This window comes from Bos indicus, chromosome 5 (assembly GCF_029378745.1).
Source record: "Bos indicus isolate NIAB-ARS_2022 breed Sahiwal x Tharparkar chromosome 5, NIAB-ARS_B.indTharparkar_mat_pri_1.0, whole genome shotgun sequence".
Classification (NCBI taxonomy): Eukaryota; Metazoa; Chordata; class Mammalia; order Artiodactyla; family Bovidae; genus Bos; species Bos indicus.
In genome coordinates this window covers 2053807-2079528 of record NC_091764.1, presented here as the reverse complement: position 1 = coordinate 2079528, position 25722 = coordinate 2053807, and the positions used below count along the sequence as shown (strand labels likewise).

Genomic DNA, 25722 nt, shown 5'->3' with positions numbered 1-25722 from the left:
CAGACCCAGGGACTGAACCCAGGTCTCCTTCAGGCAGACACTTTAATCTCTGAGCCACCAGGGAAGCTCACAGCAAAGAAATGAAAAGGAGCCTGTCAGATTATCAATTTACAAGTTATGTTACTCTAGGGCTTCCTAGGTGGCGCTAGTGGTAAAGAACCTGCCTGACTGCCAGTGCCAGAGACCTGGAGAAATAAGAGACTAGGGTTTAGCCCCTGGGTCAGGAAGATCCCCTGGAGAAAGGCACAGCAACCCACTCCAACATGCTTGCCTGGAGAATCCCGTAGATCGAGGAGCCTGGAGAACCACAGTTCATGGGGTTGCAAAGAGTCAGACATGACTGAAGCGACTTAGCACATACACACAGCAAGCATGTTACTCTAGATGTGCCAGGAGCATATCTAAGAGGTAATTGGACTGATGGGCCCCATTGCAACCACCCAAAATTTCAGCAAGAAGACTGAGAGTCATCTCTTTTCTCTCGACCAAGAGAGAATGGACCTGGCTACACACCACATCATCCATCACACACATCATCATGATTAAACATACTACAACCATGAATAGTCTACATGACTAAACGGTTTTGTTTCATAGGTTTGTTTTCACTTAAACCCTTTTCCTTAGCTTCTATTAGTCTCTTCAATACATGGGACTTTTAAGACTCAGGGCAGTTGATAAAATTGTGGATTATACAACAGAACTCATAATCATTCATCACTTAATCCACCATCAACCCAGGCCAACCAGCAGGGGATTGGAGATTTGCTGAGGCACCCTCCATTATGCCAACATCCCAATGGAAACCTTGGAGCAGGACAGTCATACAATCTCCTCCATTCACTGAATTCTGCCTACTCAGTCCCCTCTCTTGGGTTGTGGACATGTCCCTCCAGCCTAGTGTTCCACCCTTCAGATCAATAGCTCTTAGCCTTTACACAAACCCCTGACTCCTATTACGTCTGTTCACATTCAGTTCAGTTCAGTCGCTCAGTCGTTTCTGACTCTTTGTGACCCCACGGACTGCAGTACACCAGGCTTCTTTGTCCATTACCAAATCCCAGAGTTTATTCACACTCATGTTCATTGAGTCCGTGATGCCATCCAACTATCTCATCCTCTGGCATCCCCTTCTCCTCCTGCCTTCAATCTTTCCCAGCATCAGGGTATTTTCCAGTGAGTTAGTTCTTCACATCAGGTGGCCAAAGTATTGGAGTTTCAGCTTCAGCATCAGTCCTTCCAATGAACACTCAGGACTGATCTCCTTTAGGATGGACTGGTTAGATCTCCTTGTAGTCCAAGGGACTCTCGAGTCTTCTCCAATACCACAGTTCCAAAGTATCAATTCTTCGGTGCTCAGCTTTCTTTATAGTCCAACTCTCACATCCATACATGACTCCTGTAAAAGCCATAGCTTTGACTACAGACCTTTGCTGGCAAAGTAATGTCTCTGCTTTTTAATGTGCTGTCTAGGTTGGCCATAGCTTTTTTTCCAAGAAGCAAGCATCTTTTAATTTCATGGCTGCAGTCACCATCTGCAGTGATTTTGGAGCCCAACAAAATAAGGTCTGTCACTATTTCCATTGTTTCTCCATCTATTTGACATGAAGTGATGGGACCGGATGCCATGATCTTAGTTTTCTAAATGTTGAGTTTTAAGCCAGCTTTTTCACTCTCTTCTTTCACTTTCATTAAGAGACGCTTTAGTTCTTCACTTTCTGGTGTCATCTGCATATCTAGGTTATTGATATTTCTCCCGGCAATCTTGATTCCAGTTTCTGCATCTTCCAGGGCAGCGTTTCTCATGATGTACTCTGCATATAAGTTAAATAAGCAGGGTGACAATATACAGCCTTGACATACTCCTTTCCTGATTTGGAACCAGTCTGTTGTTTCATGTCCAGTTCTAACTGTTGTTTCTTGACCTGCACACAGATTTCTCAGGAGTCAGGTCAGGTGGTCTGGTATTCCCATCTCTTTCAGAATTTTCCACAGTTTGTTGTGATCCACATAGTCAAAGGCTTTGGCATAATCAATAAAGCAGAATTAGATGTTTTTCTGGAATTCTCTTGCTTTTTTGATGATTCAGCAGATGTTGGCAATTTGGTCTCTGGTTCCTCTGCCTTTTCTAAATCCAGCTTGAACACCTGGAAGTTCACGGTTCATGTACCGTTGAATCCTGGCTTGGAGAATTTTGAGCATTACTCTGCTAACGTGTGAGATGACTGTAATTGTGCGGTAATTTGACTATTATTTGGCATTGCCTTTCTTTGGGACTGGGATGAAAACTAACCTTTACCAGTCCTGTGGCCACATGATATGAAAAGGTCAAAGATTTGCTCACATTCTCATCTATATTTAGATCCTCTCTCAACCACGTGTAGAGCCAGAGAGGGATCAGCACTTTCCTGACCTTCCACTACTGCTTTTATACCCCAATTTTTGGCTCAGCTGGTAAAGAATCCGTCTGCAATGCAGGAGACCTGGGTTCGATCCCTGGGTTGGGAAGGTCCCCTGGAGAAGGGAAAGGCTACCCACTCCAGTATGCTGGACTGGAGAATTCCATGGACTGTATGGTCCATGGGGTCGCAAAGAGTAGGACACGACTGAGTGCCTTTCACTTTCACTTTCTCCACTTTGATGGAAAAACTCTTCTCTTTTGGAGTTAATGCAGCTCACTAATTTTCTTCCCTATCTAGGTCTCCAACTGTGACGCTCACACTTCAAAAGTCTAAAGCCTGGCTTAAGGCTGCCATACTCAAGGAGTCCCTCTCAGTGGTTTCGATGTTTGTTCTAACATGATCTCACTGCCATTTTATCTCAGCTCTCTCCATGATTCTGTCTTCAATCACCTTCCATCCAACTTCGCAATAACATTACTCCAACGCCACTAAACTGCAGTGAAAATTGCTCCAACTCACCCTGAAACCTGAAACCTCCTTCCTAAAACAGCTTCCCACCTCGCCCACTTCATCACTCTACTCTGACTTTTATTCTCATGGTGACTGCTATTCCTCATCTGTCCCAATCCATTTTCCATGACCATCACTCCCATCTGGGTTTGAGAGTATCAATTCCTAGGCAGGTTGATAAGAAGTCCAGGGTCCCCAAGGAGGAGAGAGGGGTCTGGAATTCTCAAGGTGGAGGAAAGGACAAACTTTTTTCTTCTCTACATTTCTTAGTCTTAGTCACATAAAATGGTTTTTTTTCTTTCTTTAAGCCTGGAACTGATGATTACACAAGTCAGTTTAAACTCTGTACTAAGGATTATATAACAACAATGTATCCTGCTTGAGGACAGTTTCTCCTTCCTGAAAACCTTTTGGCTAATCCTGTTATCTTAAAATGTAAATTATGGGAGTGGGTCTAGTAAGATCTTTACAACCCTGGGACATTCTTTTGATGTATTGTAATAACTAATTAAAAAAGTATATAGCTCCCTTGCTTAGACTAGCGAGGGGGGCGCTCTCTGTCCCCCTTCTGATATCTATGTCAGAAGTGTTCTCGGTCCCTTTACATACTTTAATAAAACTCTGCTGCACTAAAGCTCTTGAGTGATCAAGCCTGGTCCCTGTCCCAAAGTTAAATCTTCTTTTTCGGAGATCACGAATCCAACACCGTTCACAGTAAGCTATCAGGTTCCCTTGATTCTCTACCTCTCTGGAAACTACGGCCCATACTTTCAACAATGTTTTCACCATAACTAAATGTCGAATCCTCTTGATGGCTGGCCACATGAGTCTTGTGCAGTCTCCCAGGTGGAATCTCCCACAGCTGCTTTCTTTATTCCTATTCCTGGGTTCTGAAAACTTGCAGAACAGTACAAAGGAGTACTGGATATTTCCCCTACAAAAGCAAGCTACTGAACATCTGGTAGCTCCTTAACAACTGTCAGAAAACCTTTTAGCGGCTTCCTTGGTGGCTCAGTGGTAAAGAATCTGCCTGCAAATCCAAGAGACACAGGTTCAATCCCCGATCCAGGAAGATCCAACAAGACATTGAGCAACTGAGCCCACTGTGCTGTAGAGCCTGGGAGTCGCAACTACTGAGCCCACATTTCGCAACTCCTGAAGCCTGTGCACCCTAGAGCCCATGCTCTCTGAGAAGCCACTGCAATGAGTAGCCCATGCACCACAGTTTTTTTAAAAGAAAAGTTTTGTTTTCTCTTGTACAGATTTAGCACTGCTATATCTAAAACTCACTTGCACTAGGCTCTGCATACATGTATTTTCTTTTCCTTTCCCTTAACTAGCACTCTTAAGGACACAGTCTATAATCATTGCCTCCATTTCTTCATTCTATACTCACTCCTTAACAAAAGCCCTTGGTTCTATTCCTACCATACTAATAAAATTTAAGAAGGTACATCAACTGTATTTTTTTTCCTTTTTAATTTCTCAAACTCCTTGACTCCAATAAACTCCTGACCTGGCCAGATAGCCTGCTGACAACAGTACAGACCTGACTGGATGACCCAGCCTGGCTCAGGCCTGCCTCTCACATAGCAGAGGTTAAGTTGGGCCCCAAGATTCCAAGACAGACACCCACATGGCAGCCAGCCCAGGCCCACAAGCCCAGCTATCACCAGCCAGTGAGCACTCAGAGTCTTTCCATTCCTGTTAGATGACAGAGACAATCCCTGGTCATTTCTCCTCCTCAGTACCTGATCCTCCAGAGCCTAGAGATTGAATTGAATCCAGTTCCCTATTTTCAGTAAAACTCTTAGGATTCAACTCTCCTGAACAATATCTTCCAACAAAGTACTTAAAAAGTGAGGATGTGTGTTTTGCAGCATTTGCTATTTACAGTCAGTATTGGTCAAAATTACTTCTTATGAATTTTTATTTTACTCCTGGGTTGGAAGATCCCCTGGAGAAAGAAATGGCAACCCACTCCCGTATTCTTGTCTGGAGAATCCCATGGACAGAGGAGCCTGGCAGGCTACTGTCCATGGAGTCGAAAGAGTTGGACACGACTTAGCGACTAAACCACCACCACCATTAACCTAACAAAAGGTTTTGGAAACTCCTGACATTATGGCTTCTCTGAAGGGATTCACCTATTTAGACGTGCACTGGATTTTGACTATCTCCCATTTTCTATATACAATAGGAATGGCTGATCTTACAAAGATGAGCAAGATACAGTGCCTGACTTCAAAGGGTTCACAGTCTAGAGGAGCAAAGAGGCCAGCTAGAAAGGACTATAAACAGGAGGATAATGACTGTGAGAGATGAATGCACAAAGTCTCCTAAGAGGATTCTAAGACAAAGAGGATTATTTCTTCTTGGGATAATCAAGAAGCCTCCACTTATATTCCTGCTGCTGCTGCTAAGTCGCTTCAGTCGTGTCCGACTCTGTGCGACCCCATAGACGGCAGCCCACAAGGCTCCCCCGTCCCTGGGATTCTCCAGGCAAGAATACTGGAGTGGGTTGCCATTTCCTCCTCCAATGTATGAAAGTGAAAAGTGAAAGGGAAGTCGCTCAGTCGTGTCCGACTCTTAGCGACCCCATGGACTGCAGCCCAGCAGGCCCCTCTGTCCATGGGATTTTCCAGGCAAGAGTACTGGAGTGCGGTGCCATTGCCTTCTCCAACTTATATTCCTGAATAGATTGCAATCCAACCCTTTTGTCATTACTTTTTCTTTCTCTGTGGACCATTACAATATTTGTAAAACAGTCTAAACAAAAGAACTCTTAATATCAACATGGATATTTTAATATGAATTTTTTTAAGTGCTTAGCGTACATTAACCTACACTCCTCTACTTCTGTTAAAATGAGACCTAAATTGTATTTCCAGTAGGAAACAACACAGAATAATTACATGTTTTAAGTGTATATACTAGAACTCTCACTAGAACTCTAGCATCAGAAATGTGCATCACGTGTCTGAGTATGTACACTTTCCTAGGTACAGGTGTGTGTACACATACACCATCACTGCAAATTTTGTGTATCCTTCTTAATCAGTCCACACACACACAAAAAAAAATGAAAAATATATCTGGGGCACTTGCACTTGCTTTTCACTCAGCATCTCTTCTTTAGTAATTCCTCTTGTTTGCAACTCACACTCCCATCCACACAGTGAAACAGAAGATGTCATCTTCCTGTGATGTGCATCCTCTAGACACAGTGTCCAGAGACGGTCTCATGACTCAAGCAAAGACAACCAATGCACTTGCTATGGGTTTGGAAATGTGTAAAGGGCAGTTTCCCTCTTAGGGCCTGCACGGCAATATACAAAACTTGGGAACTTCTGGCAGCAACACTCGACCACGTGCATCAAAGAACAGAGGAAGCCTGTCCTCAGTGAGAGAGTCAATCAAAGCGGAAGGAGTACTGACAAGGATCTGAAGCAGCATTTCCAAATACCTCTGTGCTCAAAGTTTCAGGTCCACCCCTCACCTGGGATTCTTTGACATACTCCATTTTTTCTTGCACATTTCCCTTTTTGCTTAAGCTCAAATTGATAATATAAAAAAAATGCTGACTAATAAAATTCTGTATAACCAGTTAGATAGGAGGAATAGATTTCTCAGGTAGTGTAGGTTGTGCATTCAACAGAATGGGCAAAAAAAAATTAAAACTCTCATTGGTTGTGAGAACCAGTTCAGAATACATAGTGAATCTGAAGGACACAAACTATAGAGCTGTTATTACTCTGAACCTTAAAGTCATTCTTGACTCAATCTTCTGCTTCCTCAGTGTTTACTTTTCCTATACTTTATCCTGCACCAAGTCCTACCAATTCTTTCTTTAAAACGCCTCTTATAATTACACTATCTTATCCATTTAAATTATAACTACTCTAGTCCAGACTTTCTTAGCTAAATGGACCCCTATTCCCAGTCTCCTCACGTGCACATATTTTGCATGCTTCTCTCAAGGAGATTTTCAAAACTACACATATCATGCTTCCAGGTCTTAAATTTCCAGTGGATCTTACTGTTAACTGAATGATAACTTTAAAATAGGCATAAGCCCTTTTACAATCTAGATTCCATCTAGCTCTCAAACTTACATATCCCTTCTCCTTTCTATGACTTCAGAATATATCATCAATTTGTCATCATCAGAGTGAGTACCACATGTCAGGCACTGTGCTTATGACTTTATGATCTCTATAACACTTTTAACAGCTGTGGTTTCCAAGTGAGCCTTCAAATTCTTTGACACTGTTCCCATTGAAAGATGGAGACTATGTCCCTTCTGCTAGAATCTAAGTTTGTAAGTAACAGAATGCAGCAACAGTGAATTGTTTAACCTCATAGACTAGGTCAGGAAAGATAACATAGCCTCTGCCTGGCTATAAGAAAGAGAGAAAAAAAAAGAAGATGGTGACTAACTCAATCTATGTAATCATTTATATTGGAAAGAGCAGACAGTGTAAATCTCTTGGTACACTCACCTTTGGAGGCTTGAGTCACCAGTAACAAGTCTGACAACACCAGGCTGCAAGGAAGCTCAGGCCTCAAGGGAGACCATTCATAGGTGATCCAGATAAGGGCCCCAACTGAGATCCCGGACAACGGCCAACAACAAGCAAAGAAAGTTAGTACAGACTGCCCTCTGATGACTCTGGCCCTCAGTTGTCAAGTCACTGCCAGTAGTCAAGCTTTCCCAGCTGAGAAATCAAAGAACAGAGATGAATCATACCCTGCTTCATGCTGTCCATATCTCCAACCCACAGAATGCAACAGGCACAAACACTGGTTATCCTGTTTTATTGCTAAGTTTTAGAGTGACTTAGCATTCAGCAATACCAACTGGAAACTATTTCAGTACCTGGAAGTGGGGCACTGCCATAACAAAACCCTTGAAACAGGTGACATTGGCTTTGAGACTGAACTGCTGGCAAAAGCTGGAAGTCCTCTAGCCAAAGATTTATAGCCCCTGAGGAAGCTGGTGGTGGCAGCTTGAAAGATATTAAGGTAAATGTATTGGAAGCTGAAATTTCAAAAGAGGACTTTTGGTATCAAGTGAAAGAAAGTTTGGCAACACTGTTGCGTGTAGTACCATGGAAAATAAGAAATAATTATTAAAATACATTTTCAAGCTAAGAAGACTTCCAGACAGAACACTGAAAGTGCCACCAGCTTCTACTACCTGGATATGAAAAATACAAACCAGGAGACGTGAGCTTCAGAACAAAGTACCCAGTTTCCAAGCAAAACTCAGAAGAAACAGAAAAGAGCCAGGATTTGATGAGCTCGGAGTTAAAACACTTTCTGGCAAAATATTCTTAAAATAAGAAATGGCCTTAGGAAAAAAAAATGCAGGTCACTGTCAGGAACGCATGATGAAGCCAAGGATGTGACTTCAGAAACTATTGAGACTTCAGACACTCCTAATGTGATGACCCATGGATTATGTGCCCAGTCACTCAGGCAAGCCTCAGTGACTCACTTGTAATTATTAAAACACAATAGAAGTGGGATATATATATATATATATATATATATATATACACACATACACACATATACATACACAGACGCTCGGTTGTGTTCAACTCTTTGCAACCCTATGGACTGTGGCCCTCCAGGCTCCTCTGTCTATGAGATTTTCTAGGCAAGAATACTGGAGGGAGTTGCCATTTCCTTCTCCAAGGGATCTTCCCCAACCAGGGATCCAACCTGGGTCTCCGGCATTGCAGATGGATTCTTTACCAACTGAACCACCAGGGAAGCCCAATATGCTGTGTGACTTCAGAGGATAAGTCACCAATAGCCATACAGCTTTCACATAGCTCTTTTAAGACACTCATCTTTAGAACTCCGAACAACCACATAAGAAATCGAACAAGCCTGAGGCCACTATGCTTGGAGCAAGCCCAGACAGTACGGAAAGGCCGCACATAAATGCTGTGGCCAGACGTCCTATTTGATATCCCAGAGGACTGACAGAATGATCATCAGACAAATTAGTGAAGATGGTCCAGATGATCCTGGCTTCAAGCTGTCAAGTCAGCCATCAAGTCTCCCCAGCCGACCCCTTGACATCACTGAGCAAAGACAAAGTGTTTCTGTTGGGTCTTTTAAATTTCTGACCCACTGAAACTCTGAAGGCAATAAAATGCTTGTTTTATGGCACTAAACTCTGTCATAGTTTGCTGAAGGAATAAATGAATGAGCAAATATTGCCAAGTGAGAATCTGAGCCAGCTGTCACAAGATTTTCCAATTTTTCAAGAGAAGCCAGATATAAAGAATCTTATGTGCCATTTCCCAAATTTCTAAGTGTTGCCAACTAACTAGAAAAATGCTAAGCCATATTGGGGATGGGTAAACTTAACATCTGCTTCCTCTGCCTTTTCTAAAACCAGCTTGAACATCTGGAAGTTCACGGTTCACGTATTGCTGAAGCCTGGCTTGGAGAATTTTGAGCATTAGTTTACTAGCATGTGAGATGAGTGCAATTGTGCAGTGGTTTGAGCATTCTTTGGCATTGCCTTTCTTTGGGATTGGAATGAAAACTGACCTTTTCCAGTCCTGTGGCCACTGCTGAGTTTTCCAAATTTGCTGGCATATTGAGTGCAGCACTTTCACAGCATCATCTTTCAGGATTTGAAATAGCTCCACTGGAATACCATCACCTCCACTAGCTTTGTTTGTAGTGATGCTTTCTAAGGCCCACTTGACTTCACATTCCAGGATGTCTGGCTCTAGGTGAGTGATCACACCATCATGATTATCTTGGTCGTGAAGATCTTTTTTGTACAGTTCTTCTGTGTATTCTTGCCACCTCTTCTTAATATCTTCTGCTTCTGTTAGGTCCATACCATTTCTGTCCTTTATCGAGCCTATCTTTGCATGAAATGTTCTCTTGGTATCTCTAATTTTCTTGAAGAGATCTCTAGTCTTTCCCATTTTGTTCTTTTCCTCTATTTTTTTGCACTGATCACTGAGGAAGGGTTTCTTATCTCTTCTTGCTATTCTTTGGAACTCTGCATTCAGATGCTTATATCTTTCCTTTTCTCCTTTGCTTTTCTCTTCTCTTCTTTTCACAGCTATATGCAAGGCCTCCCCAGACACCCATTTTGCTTTTTTGCATTTCTTTTCCATGGGGATGGTCTTGATCCCTGTCTCCTGTACAATGTCACGAACCTCTGTCCATAGTTCATCAGGCACTCTATCTATCAGATCTAGTCCCTTAAATCTATTTCTCACTTCCACTGTATAATCATAAGGGATTTGATTTAGGCATACCTGAATGTTCTGGTGGTTTTCCCTACCTTCTTCAATTTCAGTCTGAATTTGGCAATAAGGAGTTCATGATCTGAGCCACAGTCAGCTCCTGGTCTTGTTTTTGCTGACTGTATAGAGCTTCTCCATCTCTGGCTGGAAAGCATATAATCAATCTGATTTTTGTGTTGACTATCTGGTGATGTCCATGTGTAGAGTCTTCTCTTGCATTGTTGGAAGAAGGTGTTTGCTATGACCAGTGCGTTCTCTTGGCAAAACTCTATTAGTCTTTGCCCTGCTTCATTCCATATTCCAAGGCCAAATTTGCCTGTTACTCCAGGTGTTTCTTGACCTCCTACTTTTGCATTCCAGTCCCCTATAATGAAAAGGACATCTTTTTTGGGTGTTAGTTCTAAAAGGTCTTGTAGGTCTTCATAGAACCGTTCAACTTCAGCTTCTTCAGCATTACTGGTTGGGGCATAGACTTTGATTACTGTGATATTGAATGGTTTGCCTTGGAAACGAACAGAGATCCTTCTGTCATTTTTGAGATTGCATCCAAGTACTGCATTTCAGACTATTTTGTTGACCATGATGGCTACTCCATTTCTTCTAAGGGATTCCTGCCCACAGTAGTAGATATAATGGTCATCTGAGTTAAATTCACCCATTCCCGTCCATTTTAGTTCACTGATTCCTAGAATGTCGATGTTCACTCTTGCCATCTCCTGTTTGACCACTTCCAATTTGCCTTGATTCATGGACCTGACACTCCAGGTTCCTATGCAATATTGCTCTTTACAACATCGGACCTTGCTTCTATCACCAGTCACATCCACAACTGGGTATTGTTTTTGCTTTGGCTCCATCCCTTCATTCTTTCTGGAGTTATTTCTCCACTGATCTCCAGTAGCATATTGCGCACCTACCGACCTGGGGAGTTCCTCTTTCAGTATCCTATCATTTTGCCTTTTCATACTGTTCATGGGGTTCTCAAGGCAAGAATACTGAAGTGGCTTGCCATTCCTTTCTCCAGAAAAGGCAGAGGAACCAGAGATCAAATTTCCAACATCCGCTGGATCATGGAAAAAGCAAGAGAGTTCCAGAAAAACATCTATTTCTGCTTTCTTGACTATGCCAAAGCCTTTGACTTTGTGGATCACAAAAAAAACTGTGGAAAATTCTGAAAGAGATGGGAATACCAGACCACCTGACCTGCCTCTTGAGAAACCTATATGCAGGTCAGGAAGCAACAGTTAGAACTGGACATGTAACAACAGAAACTGGTTCCAAATAGGAAAAGTAGTACGTCAAGGTTGTATATTGTCACACTGCTTATTAAACTTATATGCAGAGTACATCATGAGAAACGCTGGGCTGAAAGAAGCACAAGCTGGAATCAAGATTGCCGGGAGAAATATCAATAACCTCAGATATGCAGATGACACCACCCTTATGGCAGAAAGTGAAGAGGAACTCAAAAGCCTCTTGATAAAAATGAAAGAGGAGAGTGAAAAAGTTGGCTTAAAGCTCAACATTCAGAAAATGAAGATCATGGCATCTGGTCCCATCACTTCATGGGAAATAGATGAGGAAACAGTGGAAACAGTGTCAGACTTTATTTTTTGGGGCTCCAAAATTACTGGAGATGGTGATTGCAGCCATGAAATTAAAGGACGCTTACTCCTTGGAAGGAAAGTTATGACCAACCTAGATAGCATATTCAAAAGCAGAGACAATACTTTGCCAACAAAGGTCCATCTAGTCAAGGCTATGGTTTTTCCTGTGGTCATGTATGGATGTGAGAGTTGGACTGTGAAGAAAGCTGAGTGCCAAAGAATTGATGCTTTTGAACTGTGGTGTTGGAGAAGACTCTTGAGAGTCCCTTGGACTGCAAGGAGATTCAACCAGTCCATTCTAAAGGGGATCAGTCCTGAGTGTTTCTTTGAAGGAATGATGCTAAAGCTGAAATTCCAATACTTTGGCCACCTCATGCGAAGAGCTGACTCATTGGAAAAGACTCTGATGCTGGGAGGGATTGGAGGCAGGAGGAGAAGGGGACGACAGAGGATGGGATGGCTGGATGGCATCGCTTACTCTATGGACGTGAGTCTGAGTGAACTCCGGGAGTTGGTGATGGACAGGGAGGCCTGGCGTGCTGCAATTCATGGGGTGGAAAAGAGTTGGACGCAACTGAGTGATCTGAACTGAACTGAAACTTAACATTTGACAGGTACGGATTCCACTTGAAAGTTGCCCTTCAATCACTCTATTGGAAGGATCTTAGACTTTTCTTAAGCTTCTTAATTACTTAGGATAGTGCTTTGCAAGGGCTTCCCTGGTGGCTCAGGTGATAAAAATCTGCTTGCAATGCAGGAGATCCAGGTTTGATCCATGGGTCAGGAAGATCCCCTGGAGAATGGAACCCCAACCCACTCCAGTATTCTTGCCTGGAGAAGTCCATGAATAAGGAGTCTGGCAGCCTATAGTCAACGGGGTTGCAAAGAGTTGGACACAACTTAGCGACGAATTAGTGCCTTGCAAAATACACATAACTTGATAAGCAAATAATGATGCTTCAAACATGTATACTTGACGGTCTGCTTCCATTCAGCTGTATATTAAGATGCTAGTCAGGTTACTCTCTCATATCTCAAAGGAAACTGCTTCAGTTTCTGATTCAAAACGATCCCCTGGATTTCATATGACCATCCCACACCTAAGAGTCTAAAGCTAAACTTCCACTCCTAGCTGTTAAAGAGTTCAGAAATGTCATTCCATGTGTTCTCAGTAATAAAGAGGAATGGCAATAAAAAGAAAATAGACTGGATTTCCAAGGGGTGACAAAAAAAGAGAAACAGGTTTTACATTTTAGTTCCACAGTTGATAAATAAGGGTTCCCAACAGCAATTTTGCTTTCCTTTTTACTACTCTTAGTATTTTTAAATTATACAACAAAAATTTTATTTCAGTTGGCCTTCCAGTGTTCTCTAGTAGCATGCTTTATCTTTTCTCCACAAAAATAATTAAATAGGAATTTTTTAATGTTTACTAATTACTTGAATTCTTAACTCTAATAAAAGTCACATCTAAATAATTGGGGTGTATCTGATTCTAAAACACAGATCACTTAGCAACAAGCATGATTGTGTAGAGCTGAAAATACTTTTAGGATAAAGAAATCACACTAAGAAAAACACACTTCCAATGTACCCTATGCTCCTAAGAGACCCACAGCAACTCTCATCAACTTTTGAAGATGTAAAAGGAAATGAAATATATTAGTATTCCTTTTCCTTGTACAGTCCAACATGAGTAGCCTTGAAGTATCTATCCACAGGAGATATCAAGAAATACCAGAGGAATTAAACATATTAAAAAAGTATAAGTCCAAAAGAGCAAAATGTCTTTTTTCTAGCATTCTACAGTCAGTACTTAGGGGTATTATTTTTAATGATTATGTAGATTAACTCACCATATACAGTTCTTTACTAATGGCATTAAATTTGTATGCAAGCAAATTTTATTTTTTAAATGGGTTCTGTGGTGATTTAAATTGAAAGTTAACAGCAAGAAAAATTTGTTTATCTAAACCTATTATTCAAAATTTAGGCTGTTATAGAGCTATGGACTTCTATAGAATAAGAATATAGATTTCTATCCACTTTTTCTGTTATGTTTGAGTAACACCAGATACAATGGCCATTGGATGGAAAGAATCATTACCTGGACTCTCATACAGACACACAGGTGAAATGGTAAATATAGCATGAGGAGGGGCGTAGGGGCTGAGAACCCAAAATGTAGGGTCATACCGTAAGAAGTTAGTCTTGCAGCCCTACCACTCACTTACCTTTTACTCTGATAAAGTTATTTCACCTCTTTAAACCTAAATTTGTGCGTGCTAAGTCTCTTCAATCATGTCCGATCCTTTGCGACCCCATGGACCATACACCACCAGGCTACTCTGTCTGTGGGATTCACCAGGCAAGAATACTGGAATGGGTTACCATTTCCTCCTCCAAGGGATATTCCCAACCCAGGGATAAAACCCACATCTCTAATGTCTCCTGTATTGGCAAGCAGGTTCTTTACCAATGGCCCCACCTAAATTTATTCACTCGGAAAAATGGAATTATAATACCTTGCTTTAGGGTTGACATGAAACTTAAAATAAATGCATATTTATTGCATAAGCCATCAAAATGAAGACAAAGTTGTTAAGTGAGCATGGCCTGCTTTAGTCTGATTAATGCAAGACAAATGCATGTCAAAAGTACCTGGAATAATGAATGGTATCACAAATGGTAATGATCATAAAGAATACAATTGACTTTTGTTATAAATTTAATACAGAGAGTGAATTCTCAAGACTTCCTATATAACACCTTTGTCTAAGTACATATTTCTATACATATGGGTGCTATGGGTTAAAAGAAGCTTCGTACGTTACAGAAATTCTAGCACATCAGCAAAAGAATTTAGGTGCAAAAATGTTCACTGAGCATTGTTGTCAATCACTGAAAAATCAGGAAACATTAAATTGTTCATCTATAGGAGGAAGGGAAATTTTAATATATTCATTAACCACTCTATTCAGATAAGCCACAAAAATATAATTTTAAGCAAAAATGAAATCAAATAAAAATAAGTTGAAGAAATGATTATAATATAAAACCACTTATATGAAATTTTAAAACATGGAATTATTTAAACAGATTTATACTTAATAATGATTGATTCCCTGGTGGCTCAGATGGCAAAGCATCTGCTTGCAATGCGGGAGACCCTGGTTCGATCCCTGGATTGGGAAGATCCCCTGGAGAAGAAAATGGCAACCCACTCCAGTACTCTTGCCTAGAAAATTCCATGGATGGAGGAGCCTGGTGGGCTACAGTCCATGGGGTCGCAAAGAGTCGGACACCACTGAGCAACTTCACTTATACTTAATAATGAATAATATACTTAATAATTGTGTGATAATATGCATAGAAATGACAAAATTCAAATTCAGGGCCAGGTAGAAGACAAGACAATAATATCAGGCAGGGGTCCACAGGGGGCTTCAACTCTACCCAACATGTTTTACTTTTTCAAAAATTAAATGAGACTGGAACAAAGATGGTAAAATGTTTAGATTCTATAGAGCTGGCTAGTAGGTATATGGAGCTTATAATATTATTCTCAACATTTTCTTTATGTGTGAAATATTATATAATAAAAAGAAGCTTTATCATCATATAAATAAAAACAGGCAATTTCCCATAACAGACAACAGCTGTTGCAGAGATAATCAGGTGATCAAAAGGAACAGGAATGGCAGGAGTGGGAAAGTGATTAAATTAATAAGAAGGCTGGGTAAGGAAGAGAAGTTCCTCTCTGACTCTGAAACCAAGAAGATAATTTTCCTTCCAAGGATTAAGAAAAGAATTCAGCTATATAAGATGGGAAGAAGAGAGAAATGAGTCATTGTTAATCCAGATATCAGCATATATTATCCAAAAACAACATTAAGCTTAAAATACTTACTGCAACCCCACTCTTGGTGGTAGTTTGTCTGTATGTGAAGTTGCAAATTGCCCAGGCTAAATAGTATGTGGACATGAGAGGGGTTTGTGAAAAGTGATCCGTAACCCATCCATCTTCCTCAAACACAGAAGTTTCCACTGGCATATTGGATAAAGATAAATAGCTTGCTTGATGCTTGATGCTGATTTTGAAAGTAGCCTTGTAGATTGGCTCATCAAAACAAGGAAATGCCTTTCTGGCATGTGTAGGTGAAAACTGAGTAATACCAAGGAATCTGGAAAAAAAGAAAATGACATTCTCAATTACATTTATGACTTAAGTTATGATCACTTTATATACTTCTGTTAATAAAATACTTTTGCAAATTACAAGACACTTTTTTCCTGAACCAAACTTAAGCACATGAATGGTACAAAAGCATACTTCATGCATATTTCCCCAACAACAAAAAATTTTCAGAAAACTTTTTGTCTCATCTAAAGTAAATTCTCTAAATCCAGTGAAAGTGAAAGTTGCTCAGTGGTGTCCAGCTCTTTTCGATCCCATGGACTATACAGTCCATGGAATTCTCCAGGCCAAAATACTGCAGTGGGTAGGCTTTACCGTCTCCAGGGGATCTTCCCAACACAGGGACTGAACCCAGGTCTCCCACATTGCAGGTGGATTCTTTGCCAGCTGAGCCACAAGGGAAGCCCAGAGTTGTGCTTATTAGGCAAAACTGACACTTTACAGAAAAACAACTCGTCATCATACTGGAAAGTATTAGAAAATAATGGTTCTCCTTTGTGGTATGCGGAGAAGGCAATGGCACCCCACTCCAGTACTCTTGCCTGGAAAATCCCATGGATGGAGGAGCCTGGAAGGCTGCAGTCCATGGGGTCGCTGAGGGTCGGACACGACTGAGCGACTTCACTTTCACTTTTCACTTTCATGCATTGGAGAAGGAAATGGCAACCCACTCCAGTGTTCTTGCCTGGAGAATCCCAGGGACAGGGGAGCCTGGTGGGCTGCCGTCTATGGGGTCGCCCAGAGTCGGACACGACTGTCTCTCTCCTCTCTGAAACTGGTTGAAACTGTTCAACCAGTAAAGACAATGAAATCAAATCCAAAAGTTGTCATTAGATACAAGTAAGACACAGATGATCACTAAGAAACATCTACATCCTCATATTTCAGCAAGATGTGCCCTGGTTTTATTAAGGAAATGGACTCTGAGACCTGATAAAACCTGGTCTGCATTCTGACTCCACAACATTTCTTAACCACATCATCTTGGATGATTACTAAATTTCCGTAAGGTGCAGCTATTCACTGCGTAAAAAGAAATAACCATGCCCAACTTAAAAAGCATTGTAAAGTTTAGTAGAATGGAAAAGGAGGGTGTAAAGGTGTGACTAGATGAACAGCACCTAGCAGGCAGGTAATAAATGGCAGCCACTGGTTCACAGTATCTTCGACCTTTCTTAGAGTGATAGAACATACATTTACGCAGAATGATCCAGAGACCATTGGTTTCTACCACTCACAGTATATATTTGCTATATACGTTATATGTTATTATGTTATATACTAAATATCTATATAGTAAATATTCATGTCAGTATGTCAGATCAAGCTGCAGAGTTGCATCTCATTTAAACTCTAGAAACACCCTCTGCATTCTATCAAATCAAAATACCCAAACTATGTACTTGAAGACAGACACTCCTTTAACTTAAAAAGAGGGCCATTATTTGTGAAAAGATTCTAAGTTAATTATACTTTTTATATGCGTGTGTGTGCGCACTTAGTCCCTCAGCTATATGCTACTCTTTGCCACCCCATGGACTGTAGCCCTCCAAGCTCCTCTGTCCATAGCATTTCCCACGGGGGGAATTCTGGAGTGAATTGCCATTTCCTCCTTCAGGGGATCTTTCTGACGAGATTGAATCTGGGAATCCTGCATTGAAGGCCGATTCTTTACCACTGAGCCACTGGAGAAGCCCCAAACTTTTTAAATAATACTAGTTAAAACTGTAGCTAAGGCAAGTCAATATCAAACCCTTGGTAAAACATTACTGAGTGCTACAGCCATCTCTTTAGAAGGCTCTTATCCCCACAGTCGTTCTACCACCCACCCTGCCTTCCCCGTCATCCACAGAGTTCTTGCTTAATCTCACATGGCACACTTTCCCGCTGAGCCCAAACTTGGCCTCAGAATTATTCTCAACACAGCACTTCAGGGAGCTATACCAATTAATAGAGGCTGACATGTGTATTGAATCTTATTGGCTATCCCTGGATCAAACCATAAAATGTAAATGCTTATACTTTTAAAAATTATGACACATGTATTATTGAGGGACTACTTTTTAAAAGCTTAGTTTTCAAACAGAGAAAATAAGATATTTTAAAGATTAATTGTATATTTCCTCTGAGAGAGGGGTTTCAAGAATTATCTTGAAGCATTACTGAGCTGCTACATACCAGGCTTGGGTAAAACACTTTACTCCCTGAGTTTATTTTTTCATTAGTAGAAGGAAAATATTTCTAAGCCTCCCTTATGAAACTGTTGAGATGATAAAATGAGATAATATTTAGGAAAGAAGTTTTAACTATAAATCTTTAGAAAAAATATAAAGTTGGAAGCAATCTTAGAAACAAATTGTCCAGCTTTCATAAATTCCTAAAATGAAAAAGTAGTTCCAGTAGGGTTAAGTGATTTATCTAAAGTTACACAGATAATTAGTGCAAAGCTGGGTCCGGAATCCACATTTTCTGTGTCTGAGAAAAAGGTAATTCTATTTCAAAAACAGCAAAATGAATGTTCACCCACAATTTATAAGCAAGGTTTTATTTTGACTATTGGTCATAAAGGTTTTTCTTTCCAAATCTGCCAGCATCTTGGCAATACTTTCCCTATTTTCTACTGACAGCAATATAGTTTTTGCTTAATGAAATATCAGTAACTTTTTGTTAAGAAGCACTCATTTACAATTTTCTCTTCACATGCTTTTTTGTCTTACAAAATGTTCTTGAATCCAAACTTTTTTATTAATTAAAATGGTCACTAAGGCTTCTTATTTCTTTACTGAGGCCATTTAAAAGATACTTATGAAATTTAATATACAAGGAAATATGTTCACTTCTAAGTACTGAGAAATCCAAGTCTTGTCATTGAGCAATTAGACACTGTCTCCCACGTGTGAGATTTTCACTCCATGTGGCAGGATTTTTTTTTCAAGATAGAATCATTTTTGCCCTTAAGGCTTTTGCAATCTACCTGAAAAGAAAAATATATACAATATATTAAAAACTGCTAATAATACTAGGGGAAATTTCCATAAGAGTTCAACAGAGAGGTTGCATTTAGAATGTACATTAGGTGAAAAATCAAACATGTCTTTGGTATTGAGTAATTAAAGGGTAGGAATTCATTAAATGTAGAATATCTAAATACCTCTGGGCTAATGAGAAATTAATAAACCAAATATTTATGCAGAAAAATCATGTCATGTTCAAGTCTCTTTTTGCCTCACATAGTAAGTAAATATGTTAGTAAGGGCCAGCAATTTAAATTGCTGATTCTCAGGGTTGAAAGGAACTATAAAGATCATCTAGTGACTTTTCTGCAATTAATATTCTTAATGAATTCCTACACACAGTATATTTATAGCCATGCACTGAGGGCTAGCATATATTTGATAATGTCTAAATGAGGAAATATCAATTTCACAGTCTGGCACCTGAGGACGATTGCAATTGAATTTCAATTCAGTATTTAGCAAATCAAAACAAGCCCCTTGGAAAAGAAGAGCAATTGGACTAGACTACGCTTAGGGTCTTTTTCAAGTTGAGAACCTATAACTGAATAAAAATTAGAAATAAAATAGTCCTTGAATTTGATGAGATGATTTTAAAATACTAAATTACATTATTGCTAGATAGTTTTTGCTACAAGAGCTATATACATTTGCTTCTCTTGGTCATCATTCTTGAGTGTTTAATGCTGTGGAGATAAAGATAAATATATATGTTCCTTCCCTCAAGGAGTTTATACTCTGATAAAATAAATAAAACATAAGCCTAGACAAGTTTGCACAAAAAGCCATGACAAATGCATGAAGAAATTACATCTTCTAACGCAAGGTTTCTCAGCCTTGGCACCACTGACTTTTCTTTTTTTTAATGTAAGTATAGGTGGTTCAGTGCTAGAATTCTTGACACTAGTGACATTTTAGGATGGATAATTCTCTTTTTAGAGCCATCTTGGGCTCTGTAGCATCCTAGACGTCTACCGCTAGAGGCCAGTAGCAACGCCTCTACCCAGCCGTGACAACCCAAAAGTCCCCAGCCACTGCAAACGTGCCCCGGGAGGCAGCACCGACCTCGCTGAGAACACCTGTCTTAAGAACTGAAAGAAGGCTTCATGGAGGAGGAAGTTAAGAACTGGTCTTGAAGCCTGGGCACTACTTTAAGGGTCAGAGACGGAAGGAGAAGTGAGCAAGTGGACTACAGGTGGCACAGAAAGAACCTTTTTTTTTAATTAGGGGCTAATTACTTTACAATATTGTATTGGTTTTGCCATACATCAAAGGCTTTGACTCACGTATAAAGTTAACGTCCTATTTGCTCTCTTACAGGTTCTGGTTTTCTCAGATCTCAGTATTGCCCACCTATCTCTAATACCTCTCTCCCCCTGGATCGTCTGCTTTCTAACAAAGAGAGCCAGTTTCAGGCTCAGGGCCCTCAATAGGCAATAGTGTCTGTTGGGTTTCAAAAACATAATCTTCACTGCATGTATCTGATGATTGCCTTCAAGTGGTGGAATTGAGACCTCTTTCCTGCTTACTGTCACTAAAAACATCAAAGACCTCTAGAGAAAGAGATTGGGAATAGAAAATAATGAGTTTGGTTTTTAAGTAAATTTGAGGCAGAGTTTGAGGTAGTAGCAGTACACCAGGTAGGAAAAAAATATAAAAAAATAATTAAAAATAGAGAACACTTTAATATACAGTAAGGATATGAAATACAAATGTAAATACAGTAAGAAGTAAAAATAAAACAGCAGGAGGCAGAACGTATTGGGGAAAAGTATTTTGTCGCCTATTTTTCTCCTGCTTTCTCAAACAAAAACATTTTTATCTTTTATAGAATCGTTCTATCATTATAAAGAAATTTCACCACCAAAAGTAACATCCTGGAAGTGTTATTCCAAGAATATCACTTTAGCATCACTAAAAAAATGAATAATACACATGTATTTTAATTCCCTTCTATCTAAAATAAATTACTTGATTTCTTAACAACTTGCCTGTTTGACATTTTGGTTGTGCTAAGCAGTAGAGCTTAAAGCTCTGTGTTGCCTCTGAAGGATATAGAGAATTGATTTCTTCTTATTTCTGCGGAAGTTCACTAGGCAAGCTACTTGTGTCGAATCATTATGATAAGATTCAGCTGAAATAATGCATTAACGTTGGCTGATATTGCCAACAAATTACAGTATGTGATACAAACAATTTCTGTTCCATTATTGTCAGTTTGCCTTTTCATAAAGTTAATATATGCAAAGGAAACAAACATTTGCATAACACTGCTCATATTCAGATTGATTCATGTTTCATTGTGGAACCCACCAAAAACCAAGAGAACCTCACAAATGGCAGGGCATTTCTGGAAGGCTTCCGTTTCGGCCACATCTATACAGCACAGTGAATGATAACCTTTGAAGCTGCTTCTGTCGCAACAGCAATTTGCCTACTGTTGCAATAGTTTAAGATTAGTAACAAAAACTCCCAAGATTGAAAGAGGTGATCCAGTGGATCATCTAGTTACTCTTCAACTGCTTTTAGTAACTGGACAGTGACAAGGTCATGGAAGTGACCCACGTCGCATTTAAAGTGAAGACTGTTGATCAAAGTGCAAACTATTACTCAATGACAAAACATTTTAAGGCAAAATGGGTCATTGTTTAGACTGTGTTTTTATGTACTGCAATGAGTCATTAAAACTCTGCCATTTCAGAAGAGAAGTGCTCCTGCTGAATATTCAGTGCTATAAGCAACACAAAAAATATGTGTAGCATATTTTTTTAAATAACCATTCTAGTAAACTAAAAACATAATGCAATAATACCAGCAATATGTATGTAGGAAGTGGTGCGTATGTGAATAATCGTGTTATAAAAACAGAGCATAATATTCATAATTGCTTTCATTTTTGTGCACTAAATACTCTTCTCAAAAATGAGTACTAAGTACTCGATCACCACTGTTGAAGAGTATTATGGACTCACTAAAATTACTTTCCTGAGTCATAATATTAGGTTCTCATAAGGATAAATAAACTAGTACCTGAGATTCATTTGTTCAATATTGGAAAGAGGAAAAGTATTATGTAAGTATCATAAAACAGTGCTACTGGTGGAACCCAAATACAGTCTGCAGAGCAGTAGCTAATGACTGATGTGCCTTTCCCCTGGCACTCGGGGTTTTTCTATCTCCTGTACTGGCTTCCAGCAACAAGGCAGGCACCCTCCTGACCCTTCAGTCACTGTTTTCTCCTCTTCTCACTGCTGAGCTAGCAGGGCAATAATCAGAGTTACGAGTTCCTTCTGCTTCACACCCTCTTCCTGCTCCCTCGACCTTCTCTATTGCAGCGTCTGGACCAAGCATGGGGTTTCTCTAGCTATGAAATACCACAGCCTTTTTCTTCTCTCCCTTCTTCATTATGGAAGGGCCCTGCTTCTTTCTCTCCCTGTCTTTTGAACTCCGCTTAGGGGGCAAAACAAACAGCAGTGGAAGGAATGTCCAAAGTGACCATTTCCGCACTGCCTTGCGAATAAGGGGAAGCCTAAGGCAACAACATTGAACCTAAATGACCCTGTACCAGCTTGAAGAACAGCTATCCAGCCATGTAATAATATAATTGTATTTCATACCCACAAATACTTACCAACTGTCAGACACTGTTCTAAGCACTTTATTACTTAACTCATTTAATATCCTCCCCAATAACCCCACGAAAGAGGATATCATTATCCCCGTTTTGCTGATAAGGATACCAGACACAAAACAATAAGAAACCTGGCCAAGGTCATAAGGCTAAATAAGTGGAAGAGTCAAGACATAAACCAAGGCAGTCTGGTTCCAGAGTCCCTGAACACACACACACACACACGCACGCACGCACGCACACACACACTTCTCCATCCAGCAACACAACTAGTAGTGCTTGAACCTCTTCTTAAAAGGGATAAAAAGTAACCAACAAGGGTAATTTTAAAACTTCATTCTTTTTACACTTTGGTTTGGGGGTTTTTTGTTTGTTTGTTTTTTGAGTTGTGTAGTCATGAGAAAATATCCAAATAATTAAACTGAAATTGAAAATTGAAATTCACCACCCCGTCCCTGTGCAACCACTGCCAGAGTGCCTTAACAAGCGAGCGGTTTATTCAGAGACCGAGAAGGCACACCTGGGGACAGGGAGCGGGCAGTGGGGAGCCAGGGACTCTTCACCCCAGCTCAGCCCCGCTCAGTTAGGTCTTGCCAATCTTACTTCACCCTTACAGCCCCATCAGGACCACCATCCAGCTGTGCCCATGTGTGAATTATTTCAGACTGTCCAAAGAACTGGGAGGGGCAAGAAGTGTTTTGCATCTTTAGATCCTCTCAAATCCTCTGTAGCAAAATTCTGTTGGAGAGAGCAGCCACTCTCTAGTGGCAAAAAGCAGGATAGCATGGATCTTTGAGAAAATCTGGAGGAATCCAGCCACTGGTGTAATTTTGAATGAAAAGGACGACAAGGTGATGATCATTGCTGGTGGGATAGGAGGATGAATGAGCCTGGGGTTATGGTGGGCGCTCTTCCTTATAGACGGTCAAACACATATTAAAGGCAGACGATTTCTTCTTCACTTTTTATATCACTCTTAAAAGTCATGCTTACAGAAGCGAGTCCCATTCTTATACCATTCAAATGTCATCATCATCCTCAAGCAAACCTAAATTACTGCCCTATACTGTTGTCTCAAGCCCATCTGCATGCATGGCGGCAAATATTGATTTGAGAAAATAAACATACTACGCAAACCCAACACAGGGAAATCAGGCACAAGTCTGTCTGTGCTTGAAAGAGCCCTGTTTAGAGTTATTTTGAAGAAAAAATACACAGACAAATTAATTTAACTCTTCCATAAATAAGGTATATTTCAGGACTATCCAGGGTGACCAAAGAACATAGCAAGACAAACACCAATTACATGAATTTTCCTCCATGAATAAGTGACTATTAAATGGTCAAAACTTTTTTCCCAATATTTTCTAATTTAGTTTACTGATAGCATTTTGAACTGTAACCAAAATCCAACACTGGACTCAGATTGGCCACACGGCTGTGTGCGCCTTGACAGGAAAACAGTGAGCTAAACAAGTCCGCTAAGGAATCATACAAAAAGTTTTCACAGAAACAAATGGTTCTCCTAGATTTTTCAGTGCAGAGCCCTCTATAGAGGGGCAAAAAGCCATGTATTCTGATTTGTTCATGTAAAGATATCTCCTGTGCAGAGTGAATGGGAGAAGTAAGGCTGCTCTCAACATATTTTTCTTATTTTTATTAAATGCCATGGTTTTTTTAATGAAATTAATTCATTTCAGGAGAAGTACAAGGCATCAAACCATCCACACTAATACCACAAATGCCTACCCATAGAATCCTCTATGCTCTCCACAAGATTTTTGCAAAGGAGCTTTTTGCAATTCTCTCTGAGAACCATAATTTTATCCTCCCATTCTCCTTGGAGATCATGGTTTCTGTCTGAATAACCCTTGAAAGAAAAAGACTCCTCTTTTCATTCTGTCTTCTGTCACTGTGGGATGTCACAGACTCAAAGTTTGTCAAAGAAAAAGGGTGTCCCTTTTGAAAGTGAGTAAGACGGTCATTTACTTTGGGTAAGCTTCCTCTTTCAGTCCGACCATCTGGATCTAAATTAAGGTACCTTACCTTAAACACGGGTATGCTCACCATCTGGCTACCCTAAAGCATCAATTACTTCAGGTAAATGAAGATTTTGCCTAATTCTAAGCAAGCGTATTCTACTACTGGGTATTATGGCATGAACACACACTTTCTGTATCTGCCTGCTGCCCACCTTCTTGAGGGAAAAGTGAGTGGGTATTCTGCCTAACGGAGATCATTTTCTGATATGTGTAAACATTTCAAATTTAAGAGAATTTATTTGCAATATTCAACAAGTGGTGAATTTCCAAATGTTGAACCGAGAGGAAAAGATTTGCCTCAAGTGAAGAGCTTGTCTTCTAAACTTTCTCTACTGTAATATGGGAACCAGGGGAGGTAAGTCTTCTCTATAGAGCAAAAACCAGGCCCCCTCCAAAACCTCCTGGGGGATGAAACTTTTCAGGGTCAAAGGCATACAGAACATGATGAATCTAGTTTCCTTGCTTGGGCCTCTAAGGAGTGAACCAGAAAATCAGATTGATTATTAACCAGTTGTTTCCACACAGACTAAGTCAGGTGGACAGAATGGTAGTATTGCTCTTTTTAAATCTCTCAAATTACTCAGTGTGACTCCCTATTGCAAGATTAAATACTTTCATTACAGAAATTGTCTGATAATTAAATTGGCAAAAATTTTGACTAACTAAAAGACCAAGACATTCAGTCACTAAACAAAAGAAAATTTAGAGTTTGCATTTAAGTCCTTTTGAAAAGTATGTTTTAAAATGTCAATTTACATTGCATTTGGGGGACAGAATCGTCACCAATAAAAGTCTAACTCTAGCGGAGTTCCTGATATTGGTGTGTTTAAAAATTCTCCAAGTATCCATAGTAACAACAAACAAAAAAAGCTTAATATATGTTAATTTTACATAACTGTGACTTGTTTGATTCGATTTCTTTTGCCTTATCAACTCTAGTAGAAACATAAGAAATTATTCTATTCATTCTAATATTGAGGGTGAAAAAGAAAAAAAGAACAAGTACTTCTCTAAGAGGCTGCTTAGTAT

General features: G+C 40.0%; 1 protein-coding gene across 2 annotated transcripts in view; it reads right to left on the bottom strand.

Annotated features, from left to right (window-relative positions):
* The window catches only part of TRHDE (thyrotropin releasing hormone degrading enzyme), a 449137-nt gene that overhangs the window by 419562 nt on the left and 3853 nt on the right, over positions 1–25722 (bottom strand). For both annotated transcript variants that reach the window (XM_070788822.1, XM_070788823.1), the window contains exon 2: positions 15719–15992. In XM_070788822.1, the coding sequence (XP_070644923.1) occupies positions 15719–15992 (274 nt within the window). The remainder of the gene's footprint in view (positions 1–15718; positions 15993–25722) is intronic.